At 47.4% G+C, this 12,729-nt stretch overlaps 1 protein-coding gene across 2 annotated transcripts in view; it reads right to left on the reverse strand.

Annotated features, from left to right (window-relative positions):
* Window positions 1-12,729, reverse strand: part of EIF2B4 (eukaryotic translation initiation factor 2B subunit delta) — a 93,730-nt gene that overhangs the window by 15,765 nt on the left and 65,236 nt on the right. For both annotated transcript variants that reach the window (XM_078650101.1, XM_078650102.1), the window contains exon 9: window positions 371-473. In XM_078650101.1, the coding sequence (XP_078506227.1) occupies window positions 371-473 (103 nt within the window). The remainder of the gene's footprint in view (window positions 1-370; window positions 474-12,729) is intronic.

Genomic DNA, 12,729 nt, shown 5'->3' on the forward strand with positions numbered 1-12,729 from the left:
CATTCATTCAGTTACAAAAAGTATATCATAATATATCACTTTCTATTGTAACACTGGTCTTTCCTCCACAAAGGGTGGGAGTGGATGGTGGTCATTTCTGGATGAAAACAGAGCCTGAAACGTATGGTGGGGTGATTCCTTTTAAATGTGCATTTTGAAGTCAGGGCAAAATGTCATTTTAGTAAAGAGATTTCTCTTACAAGGAGGCCTGTAACTGGTAGGAACTGGTATTCATGCTCACAGCTCCATGATCCAGCACATGCACATATCTATCAGCACATGCACATATCTATCAGCCTAACCGCAGCCTCGTTCATCGCTACATTTATTGGAAGTGTATGGATGCACACGCATACTCTGCCCACTTTACCTCCTCTTCCTTCATGGTGCTCGGGATATTGGAAATTTCTTTCTTCACAAATTTGATAGCATTCCCCATGCTGGCGGACAGTGGCCGGCACTGGTTCAGGAAGCTGCACGCAAGATACAAATAGAAAAGAATTTTCATACCAGTAAGATCTTCCAGAAGATATTTTTGTTCAATAGATTACAATTCATTGTATTGCAACTTTCTGCAACTTGGTATAAAACGCCTATTATTCAATACTTACTATAAATCTCTGTTAAACTATTAAAGGATGTTTCTTCTTTGCATTGCTGCTTTAATTAGGTTAAACAAATAGGCCCTTGCAAAAACATCAGCGAAACCATTTACTTGACATGTAGGCTGTGTACGACTCTCTTTGTATCACAACCTATCAACCTGTTGGACACACCCAATGCCGTTCAAGTGAACGCCTGAACTTAAATTTTAAAGCTGAAATGGCTGTCGCCAAACGGCACGTTCTGGGGTTCCTGGCACTTGTTTTCAGGTCTTACACCTATGAATATCTGTAGTCGTATGAAGTGTTGGGCGCCATCTAGAAAATCGCCAATAACTGGAAAGCACTACACAATTCTACTTTAGAATGTGAACAGCTTGCAAGTGGAAAATTCACCAGTGTTGGAGGCCAAGACGAGTGCAGTGATGAGCGGGTGGGACAAAATTACTAGTCATACATTGGGCACCCAATGTCTGCAGCGTAGATAAGTTAAATCCAAAATCCCTGATTGAAAACCTTCTCTTACACACTATCTGTTGCCCACCTGTCTATTCTGGCTACAGATGCCTTCTCCATCAGTTGGATACTTATCTCTGATATTTAGGTTTCATCCAGGCTTTCAATCACCTTCGCATTTCATACTTGCTTTTTTCAAAGGATCTAGATAGCATATTTCTTAAAACTCTTGTTTTCAAGCTTGCAGATTTGATTTATTCACAACATCATACTGCATCCAAGTGTTTTTTATTGAATCCCAATGACAGATTTCTGCTTTTCAATATCCACCTGCCTCTCAATCTTGCTCAAGAGGTTCCTAAATATGTTTTTTTTTTTACTTTGTGAAAGTCAGAATTTCACTGCAAGCTTGGGTAAATGGCACCAGTTTCTGAACATAAAATGGTGGATGAATATTCTCAATTTCTTTGAATTTTCACCCAATGCTTGCGCTCTATATTGTGGTGTTTTTCCACCCTTACCTGCCTACTCCCCTTTGTGACCTGGAACGGATCATGGGAGTCTCCTCTTTTCTATGGGAATTGTTTTCCACAATGCAAAACTTGCAAGTTTGGCTGAATTTGTGAATTTCAAATGATCAAAACAAACGAAAATTCAAACCTGTTATCATGCATTCACATTTTATGAAAATGTAAATGTGACTGACAGAAGTCAAGTGTTTAATTGAAAGTGTTAACGGCCAAAATACACAATAGAATTAATCCTTTCAAGCTCACTAACCACTTTTTCAAATGTCAAAAACTATTGTATGGATTTATTCCAATTTAATAAATAAAATAAAAAAATAGGAGTGAAGTTCTACTTTCATGCCAAAATTAGTGTAATTCAGTTCACTAGTTTTTAATGTAGCCAATAGATAAGTTTCCTACGAAGCTAAAATAGAAAATGCCCATTTTCGGCCTTCCCTCCCCCTTAACATTTTTCCCCATACACAGATCATCACAAAGGCTGGCAAGCTAAAACTTAGCCAGTTTCACTAGACGTGTGCCAAATGTCATGGACGTTTGTCAAACAGGGCCCAAAAAACAAGCATTGGCAAATATAAAATTTTGCTGTGTGCTAGAAAAAAAAAATCCAAAAGTCTTTCCTTTCACATCCCCAGTACCAAGCAAGATGATCACATAAATCCTCTCCCCTTGCAGCCAGAGAAAGAAAAGTAAACACCAAGCTACCTGGAAGACTTCGCCTAACATTTGACCTGTCTTTGCACAGCAAATGTGACCAGATAAAAACAAAATTTGAAAGGCCCGTTTGTTGCTCAATAACTTTTGAAGTCCCGCATTGTTATTTTGCGGGTGCTTCAGCACCCTTCACTCCCCTACGTCCAATGCCAACGGCATGGGCTGAAATTGAGGAAGAGGATTGTTTAAGTTATGCTATTAGTAAACAGAACTGACCAAAATAAACACGCTTGTAGACAGAACATTGTTCCTCACAGGCATTCCAGATTGATTTACTGGCAGAGATGAGCAGGATCAGTCAGGCAGAAAGATGGGAGGCAGGAAACCTTTTCAAAGAAATACAGAATGTTTACTGCTGTGAACTACCACACAGGAGACAAATGAAAAACACGTGTACTCTCCTGAAGAGCCTCACAAAAAAGAAAAAAAAAAAAAGAGTTCCTAGAAAGCGAGAGAGGTGGGAGGAACAAATACATGCTGTACAGCCAAAAACAAATAAAGCCAGCAAATAGGAAGCATGCAAATGTGAGTTACAGAACACCAAGCCAATGGGTTTAATGCATTCCTAGAGATGTTTTCAGCATGTCCCTAGTATGTCTTTGCACCCAGACAGCTGCGCTGTCTGATAGGCCTCGCCCTAATAACATTATCAATGAAAATGTAGTTGAACCATTCAGAAATGCACAATCGCCATAGTCAACACTATAATAACACAAAGGATCGAACATGAAACACTGAGTAACAAATTAACAACCGCACACTGCAGGAGCAACTGAAGTCAGCTGTGTATATATCCAGGGCAGGTGGAGCCGTGGCCTCCATCCCCATACAATGTGTGCAAACAAATATATAGCTTTAACATCTGTACCTCTATTTCCAAATCACACAGTGCCCACTCTTGGAATACTCAGCCAGGAGGACTAGGCAATGGAAGATTAACCGTCTGCACGTTAGACGGTTCAGTTGACCAGTCTATTTCAATGTTAAAGTACGGTTAACCCTTCCCCTAATCAAGTTCCTGGCTGACTCCTGATGATAAACTCACACTGGCAACTATGCAGCACACATTCCATCATCCAGTTGCCCTACTCGAGCATGCAAAGAGCTCACACCTAGACATCATGCATCTCCCTTTGTACTGTGCATGCTCTCAGATTTTTGCTATTTTAGACTAAAAGATACAAAATTGAAGTCTCCATGCTTACACACTGTAGAGCAATCTTTAAACAAAGTCATCACCGCAAAGTCCAAGTACTAGGACAGACTATTTATGTGCAATTGAGGGCTGGCACTGAACCAACACCTTTTCAATTTGAGACAAAATATATGTGCCTATAACTGAGGTCAGTTATTTTAGGAATTGCACAAGCACGGTTTACCGAAGTTAAATTACAAGCCAACAAAATTAGCACTTATGTTTGATAACTTTGATACCTTTCACTTTCAGAAATCAAGGTGCTGTTTTAACAATTAATATGTAAGCATTCTACTAGTGTTTAGTATGGATATCGTTTTATTAGAGGGCATAGACACACTAAAGCTGAGAAGGTGTTTTGTCTCAAACACAAAACACCTTACAGCTGGCTTGGAGGGCTACCTTGCAAATTGACATTTTAGGAAAATATTTAAAATTCTAGAAATATGAGAGAGAGGTAGTGTGACGGGGCGGGCGGACCGGACCTAACTTTTCCTACGGACTGGTGGTCCGCCACCCCCCTTTCACCATGCCCCTTGTCCCCACAGTTACCCCAATGTACTTGGATCGAAGAACCCGAGTCCGGCTGGACGGAAGACAACAACTCGTGGGGCCCCTTTAAGGATACGAACCCGGAGGACGAAGCTCCACCCCTCGACGTCACGACGTCAAAAGCAGGAAGTAACGAAGGGCCATCGGACGGCGTTTTCCCGGAGGCTGTGAGTAACGAAGAGGACGGACGGAGAGATTCGGAGGAGAAGAGAGACATCGAGAGCGACAAGCCAGGAGGCCAACGTTACAACGTTTTGCTCTGCCACGTTCCCACGGGAGGAGCGTGGCTCCAAGAGGTACGGGGCCGGGTAGCGGGTTGGGTCGGGCGGAGGAGGAAGCCCCGAGTGTAAGGTGCACCGCCCTACGATTCCCCTACCTCATCACGAGCACTCCCCCTCACACCCTGATATGAGAGAAGTGCGCACCTAAGCACAGTTGTTGTTTTCCCTCACTCCTGGTCCTGATTGTTCCCGGATCCTTTCATGTACCTGACCCCCATTTTCTTTTATTTTTGGTAACGGAGTGGAACCAAGAGGGAGAAAAGTCCACGGTCGGACCCAGACCACGCCTGTCCAGACATCGGGACTACACAAGCTGGAAAAAGCTCTGTTTACTTTGGACCGTGTTATATGTACAAGAGAACGGACTGTTCCTCTGATGAAAAAGACGTATATACCCATTAAACCCTCTTTAACTCCTTTATTGAAGGCGCCTGTGTTCCTCTTTTCCCTACACCGCCCGTCAGTCCAGTGGTCGAACACCCCCACGTCCCGACCACCCCGGGACAACTGGTGTCAGAAGTGGGATCTCCACCACCATCCGTCTGCAGCAAAAAGATGGAGGCCCTTATCGAGCACATCATTAAAGGCCAAGAAAAATTGGAGAGGGCCGTGGAAAGCCAGCTTACATCAGCCCAGGCCGACCGTGACATGTTCACCACAACTAGAACGGCCCAGTTGGACAGTCTGAGAAATGTGCCGCCTCCCACGCAGGTCCTCCCTGGAGAGATACGCCCGCACAGCCCCCACCCCACAGGAATGGCCCTCCAGAAATACGTGCACGGAGAAGATCCGGACGCCTTCCTTTTGAATTTTGAAAGGGCCGCTCGTGCGATGAGTTGGCCGGGAGAGAAATGGCCGTTCTTTTTGGCTCTCCTCCTCACAGCGGAAGCCCAATCGGCTTATCAGGCCGCTAACCCCCTGGGTACAACCCCCTATGCAACCATTAAGATGGTTATCCTGGATCATTTGGGTCTGGACCAGGAAGCCTACCGTGTTTGCTTTAGAAAAGAGAGAGGGGTTCAAGGGGAGAACCCGAAGACCCTTTTCTTCAGATTAAAGATGGCCCAGATAAGTGGCTGCGTCCGGACCTATGCAGTAAGGAAGACATCCTGAACAAAGTATACTTAGAACAATTCATGGAGGCGTTGCCCTATGCCACCCAACGCTGGTTGCGTCAACATATGGGAATTACGCTTGCACAGGCCATCGAAATGGCGTCCCAATTGCTCGGGCACAACCCAAGACCCCCTCTTGGGAGCACGAGAAAGCCCTCAAACCCCTGCCTCCCCCTAAGGTGGACAAAAGACCTAAGACCGGGAACGAGGCCCCCAGACTGTTTCGTCCAGCAGGAACGATGCCTACCCTAAATAAAGGGCCGCAGTGCTTCGAGTGTGGGGAGTGGGGCCACATCGCGAGGATGTGCCCCAGAAGAAAGACCCAAGAGGAGCCTATGGAGGTCGGTTACCTCCCCAGAACAGTGATGTACTCCGCGGTAAATGGGCAGCACATTCTACGTGAGTATGAGGATGAATGGTTATAGGGTAAGGGCTTTGTTAGATTCCGGGTGCAGACAGTCTGTCATCCAAACCCGCTTTGTCAAACAAGAACAGTTGCACCCCCAGAGTCCGGTATACATACGATGTGTACAGGGGGATGTAAAACCCTACCCTGTGGCCTACCTCACCATCACGCTACCGGATAGGGATCCCTGTAGGGTCCGGGTAGGGGTGGTGGATTCCCTGCCCGAGGACATGATCTTGGGTACCGACAATCCCGAATTCCTCTCCCTGTTTAGGGAGACCCTTTCCAGACCAGGACAGAGCGAGAGCCTTCCTGCCTACCTCTCCCCCGAACCGTGGGTTATTGACCGGAGCTTTCGCTTTGCCCAGGGTGAAGACAGGACTCTGTCCCCGCCTGGGAACACGCCCACGCCCCAATCGGACCCCAACCTCCCTCCTATCCGCGTTTCTTGATTAGGAATGAACTACTTTACCGACAAGCCAGACCAGACGGAGAGCTACAACTATTGGTACCCAGGTCCTTTCGAGAACAGGTTCTCTTCTTCGCACATGCCCATTTGACGGCCGGCCACGCCGGCAAGGAAAAAACCACCGACAGTATAGTCAGACATTTCTTTTGGCCGGGGATCTATCGGGACGTACAGGAGTACTGTGCCAAATGTGAGGTCTGCCAAAGACGAAATACCCACCGTCCTATCGCGGCACCCCTGCAGAAGATGCCCCTCATTGGAGTACCATTCGAACGGATCGGCATGGACATAATCGGTCCTTTGCCGAAGACAGGCGGAGGTCACCTATATGCCCTCGTGTTAGTTGACTACGCGACCAGATTTGTGGAAGCCTTTCCTTTAAGAACCGCCACAACGTCCGCCATCGCGGAGAGATTCATAGAGCTGTTTTCTCGCGTTGGGTTCCCCAAGGAAGTGCTGACGGATCAGGGGACCCCATTCACTTCAAAACTGATGAAGGAAGTATGTGCCTCACTGGATATCAGACATATGAAAACATCGGTGTACCACCCCCAGACCGATGGCCTCGTGGAAAGGTACAATCAGACCCTAAAACTGACCCTGAAGAAAATGTTGACCGCCGAAGGACCGACCTGGGACCGACTGCTACCTATCGCCCTGTATGTCACCCGGGCCCAAAAACAAAGCAGCCTAGGGTGTTCGTCCTTCGAGCTCTTGTACGGAAGACAGCCTCGATCCCTCCTTGACATCACGAGGGAAATGTGGGAAAACGAGGCTTCACAAGAACAAACAAGCATTTGCAATGCAATAGGTCTCGCATTAGGAAAGTTAGAGCTATTGGTCTTGTAAATGACATTTTTTATTTATGTGTTGGTTTTGAAAATAGCGAAATTAATAGCTTTGTCATTTACAATGCCAATACTTTTATCTTTTGCAAATGTGACACCTATAGCATTTGTAATGCAACATGTTTTGTATTTACGTGACTTAGATGTATTGATATTACAAATAACAATGGCTAACAATCAGTGTGTGGTTGTATGTGTGTGGTGTGTGTGTGTGCGTAGTTGTGTGTTGTATGTGTGTGGATGAGTGTGTGTGCGTGGTTGTATGTATGTGTGTGTGCGGTTACAGAAGGATGTACGTGGAAGAGAGCAGCAGATCAGCACAGCAGAAGAGAACAGGGAGTTAAAGAAGGAGGCGGTGGAAGAGAGCAGCAGATCAGCCCAGGAGAAGAGAACAGGGAGTTGGAGGAGGAGGCGGTGGAAGGGAACAGCAGATCAGCACGGGAGAAGAGAACAGGGAGTTGGAGAAGGGGGCGGGTGGAAGAGAGCAGCAGATCAGCATAGGAGAACAGAACAGGGAGTTGAAGAAGGAGGCGGGTGGAAGAGAGCAGCAGATCAGCACAGGAGAAGAGCAGAGAACAGGGAGTTAAGGAAGGTGGTGGGGTGGAAGAGAGCAGCAGATCAGCACAGGAGAAGAGAACAGGGAGTTAAAAAAGGAAGCGGGTGAAAGAGAGCAGCAGATCAGCACGGGAGAAAAGAACAGGGAGTTAAAGAAGGAGGCGGGTGGAAGAGAGCAGCAGATCAGCACAGGAGAAGAGAATAGAACAGGGAGTTAGAGAAGGATACTCTGTGCACTGGCTGAGCTGCAATGACTGAAATGGTCTGAGCCATGATCAGGAGGCGCTGTACACTGGTTGAGATCCTCAGTGCAACGGTTGAGAAGTCTTATGCAAATGTGAGATTTGTGCAGTTGTGAAGATGCTCTGTGCACTGGCTGAGAAACTAAGCGCAGTGATGTAAATATGATATATGATGATCAGGAAGATCTGTGCAATGGTTGAACCCCTCTGTGCAATGATTAAGAAGCTCTGTGCACATGTTGAGGTGATCAGTACAACGTGCAACTGCATATGTGCAGTGGTCAAATGTCCTGTGTAATAGTTCAGATGCTACGTAAAGTTTGGAGTGCTCCATGAATGGTGGTTATGCTATGTGTACTGCTTGTAATGTTACGTGCAACGGCTGACGCGCTATGTGCAATGATTTAAATACTATGTGCCATTATCAGAAGACACTGTACAAGGGTTAAGATTCTCAGTGCAATGGTTGAGAAGTCTTGTGCAAATAAATGTCGGATCTGTGCAGTTGTCAAGATGTTCTGTGCACTGGCTGAGAAACTATGCACTGTGCTTTAACTACTCTGTGTGATGATCAGGAAGATCCATGCAACGGTGAGAAGCCTTGTGCACATGTGATCAGTGCAACGTGCATTTACAATTGTGCAATGGTGAAATGTCCTGTGTAATAGTTCAGATGCTATTTTTAAAGGTTAGAGTACTCAATGGAATTGTGGTGATACCATGTGCACTGCTTGATGTTCTATGTGCACTGCTTGTGGTGCTATGTGCACTGCTTGAGGTTCTATGTGCACTGCTTGAGGTTCTATGTGCACTGCTTGAGGTGCTATGTGCACTGCTTGAGGTTCTATGTGCACTGCTTGAGGTTCTATGTGCACTGCTTGTGGTGCTATGTGCACTGCGTGTGGTTCTATGAGCACTGTTTGTGGTTCCTTGTGCACTGCTTGTGATGCCATGTGCACTGCTTGTGGTTCTATGAGCACTGTTTGTGATTCCTTGTGCACTGCTTGAGGTTCTATGTGCACTGCTTGTGGTGCTATGTGCACTGCTTGTGGTTCTATGAGCACTGTGTGTGGTTCCTTGTGCACTGCTTGTGATGCCATGTGCACTGCTTGAGGTTCTATGTGCACTGCTCGTGGTGGTATGTGCACTGCTTGTGGTTCTATGAGCACTGTTTGTCGTTCCTTGTGCACTCCTTGTGATGCCAAATGCACTGCAATGTGCGGTGGTTGAGTTGCTGTATTGAATGCGAGGCCCCTTGTGCTGGTTCAGATGCTTTATGCACTGCTTGAGATGTGAGCGCTAATTAAGAGGTCAAGTGCTTGGTTCAGAGGCTCTTGCAATGGCAGCGACGCTATGTTCAGTGTTTGAAATATGTGGTGCAATATTTGAGACCCTCTCTGCTCTGACTGCGCTCATTAGTGCTCCACTCGGATGTTCTTCGCACTAATTGAGGTGTTGCAGACATTGCAGAGATTAACTGTTCAGTGGCTTTTGCGTCGGTTGAGGAGCCCTGAACAACAGTCGTGATATGGCTCGCACAGGCTATAAAGCCACCTAAAATGACTGAGATGTTCTGTGCAGTAGCAGAGAGGTCACGTGCACTGAGGTTGTGATTCCGTAGCTTGGTATGCTCTGTGCTCTCGCCGAGATGATGCTCTGTGATCCGGATTTTATGTGGTGTTTTTGAGGCTCAATGTGAATGAGCAACACAAGATGGTTTGTTGACGACTCTTGAGTCCAGACTAGCCGTTGTTTCTTTCAGGACGTTTGCTGTGTGATATGGATCAAGTGATGGATTATTCTGAAAGCATACAGGCGGCTCTCCCCTCTTTCACGAAGCGCGCGCAGCAGGAAGACGCACGAGCCTGGAACGGCGCTGACGCGCACCAGCCTCAAGCTTCGATCCACTCCATCATCCCTGCTGACGTTCCACATATAGAATCACTGCACACCAGGGGGTGGAAGAGGCCTCAAGCTCAGAGGCACGTCGGGATTCCCGAAGCGCGTCACAAGGCCGTGTCTGCAGCCCGTGCACCTGTGTGTCAAGAATGTGTGTCAGGAACACTAGTCTAAGGCACTGTAATTCAGACGCGTGTGGGAGGAAAGGGACGGGTAACAGTAACACCAAGTAACTTAAACACCAACGGGCTAATGGAAGCTTTTCACAAGCGATCCTAGCATCCACTTATCAACAAGAGCGCCTACTGTATGCCCCACAGTAAGATTACTCTGACACCGTGGAACATCGCAGGAGCAGGCAAGATTGCATTAGAGCCTGAATCAGAAACCCACTTAAGATCATTTGATATAAGACGTCTCCAGGAGACCTGGAGCTGTGGAGAAACACCACTCATGGGTTACTCAAAATTCTATAACCCAATTGTAACCAGATAAACATAAGTAAAAAATAAATACCGCCTTCGGGTGAAGTCCGCGCTATATAAAAATACATAAAGAAATAAATCCCGCCTTCGGGTAAAGCCCGCGCTATATAAAAATGCATAAATAACTAAATTAATTAGTACCGCAAATCACCGCCGTCACTGTGCCGGCCTGCGACCAGGAAGTCAGGCAGGCCGGCGCGACAACAGGAAACAGGAAGTAGGAGGGCGGGAGCCTACCCCGCCTCCAACGGAAGAGCCGCGATGGGAGCCGCGTTTGAAGCACCGGAGCTGGCAGAAGCCGGAGCCGCGTTTGAAGCACCGGAGCTGGCAGGAGCCTACCCTGGAGTGCGTGTGTGTGTGACTGTGGGGGAGGGGGGTGTGTGTGAGCGAGTGCCGTGTGCCTGTATGTGTGTGCCTGCGTGTGCATGCGCTCGCCTGTGTGCGCGCATGCAGAGGGGTGGGGGCTGCCTATATGTAAAGCGCTCTGATACCTGATTCGGTTCGGGCTGAAAAAAAAAAAAATGGCGGAGTTACTCTGCGCATGCGCGGGTGAGACGCGCCCTCCCGCGGTGAAAACTGCGAAGGGAACGCTCGTGCACATTGGTGTCCACATTCCCATTAACGGGCAACAATAGTTGACACGCATTGAGAGTACGTCTGCTCGACCTAAAAAGCATGTTGGAATACACAACGCAACTGAGGGCCAAACTGGGGAAGCTACAAGAACTAGCATATACCAACCTGGAACATCAACAAGAAAGGTACAAGAGGACGTATGATAAAGGAAAGAAGCTCCGAAAGCTTGATGTCGGAAAGTGGGCTCTCGTGTTGTTACCTGCCTTGAGTAACAAAAACAAGAATGAGTGGCAAGGCCCGTTCCAGATAGTCGAAACCATCGGACAAACCACCTACAGACTACGCCTATCCCCTAATAAAACCCAAATATACCACATAAACCTTCTCAAAGAATGGCTGGGCCCAGTACCCCGAGCTGGTCATTTCGTTGGTCAAGCGAGCAACCCTTACGACTCCACAGTGAGTCAACTGGTGGTAAACCCGGGGTTGTCCTCCCAAGAAAAGGCCGAGTTATCAGAAACGCTGAAACCATTCACCCACATATTCTCCGACCTACCCGGTAGAACTAACTTGGCAGAACACCGTATTGAGACCCTTCCCGGAGAAGTCGTGAAACAAAGACCGTACCGGATTCCAGCAGCAAGAAAAGAAGCGGTACGACGGGAAGTCCAAGACATGTTGAGGTTAGGAGTAATCCGGCTAGCCCAGAGCCATTGGTCATCCCCGATCGTGATGATACCCAAGCCCGACGGATCCAAACGGTTCTGTATGGACTTTCGAGCCTTAAACGCGGTGTCCCACTTCGATACCTACCCTATCCCTAGGGTGGACGATTTAATTGAGAAAATAGGCGACGCCTGATACATCACCACCATTGACCTCACGAAGGGGTATTGGCAGGTGCCTCTTCGTGAGGAGGATAGAAAGAAAACCGCCTTTGTGACGGATGAAGGAGCCTATGAATTCACGGTACTTCCCTTTGGACTCCACGGGGCCCCGGCGACCTTTCAACGCCTAATGAACCGGGTCTTGCAGCCTTACATATCGTTCAGTTCAGCCTACCTGGACGATATCGTCATTTATAGCAAGGACTGGAAGGAACATCTACACCATCTGAAAACCATTCTCACAGCGCTACGTAGAGCGGGACTCCACATTAAAGCAAACAAATCCCAGGCAGCGTTCCATAGCGGGAATTACCTGGGGTATGTACTAGGGGAGGGTACGATTGCTCCTCAAAGCGAAAAAGTATGAGCCATATCTGCTGTTCCGTTTCCCTCTACCAAAAGAGATCTCCGAACCTTTCTGGGACTGGTAGGGTACTACCGCAGGTTCATACCATGCTTTGCCGAGGTGGCTGCGCCCTTAACCGACCTCCTCAGAAAGGACACGAAGACCCATGAATACAGACAACCCTCACCGGAATCCTTGAAGGCCTTTCAGTACCTGAAGACCACCATGATCACGGCTCCAGTCCTGGTATCCCCAGATCACACTAAGCCTTACGTGTTAGCCACCGATGCTTCCAATGTGGGGATTGGGGCGGTATTGTCCCAGGTCAGCAAGGAAGGAGTTGAGCACCCTGTATTATATGTTAGCCGGAAGCTATTTCCGAGGGAGTGTAAATATTCAACCATTGAGAGGGAGGCCCTGGCCATAAAATTGGCAATTGAAAAACTTAAGATATTATTTGGAGGGTAAACCATTCATCCTTCATACTGACCATGCCCCCTTGAAGTGGATACACCAGAACAGCAGCAATAATCCACGGGTATTACGATGGTTTCTGTCTTTGCAACCGTATTCC

The sequence above is a fragment of the Lissotriton helveticus genome, chromosome 6 (assembly GCF_964261635.1).
Source record: "Lissotriton helveticus chromosome 6, aLisHel1.1, whole genome shotgun sequence".
Taxonomy (NCBI): domain Eukaryota; kingdom Metazoa; phylum Chordata; class Amphibia; order Caudata; family Salamandridae; genus Lissotriton; species Lissotriton helveticus.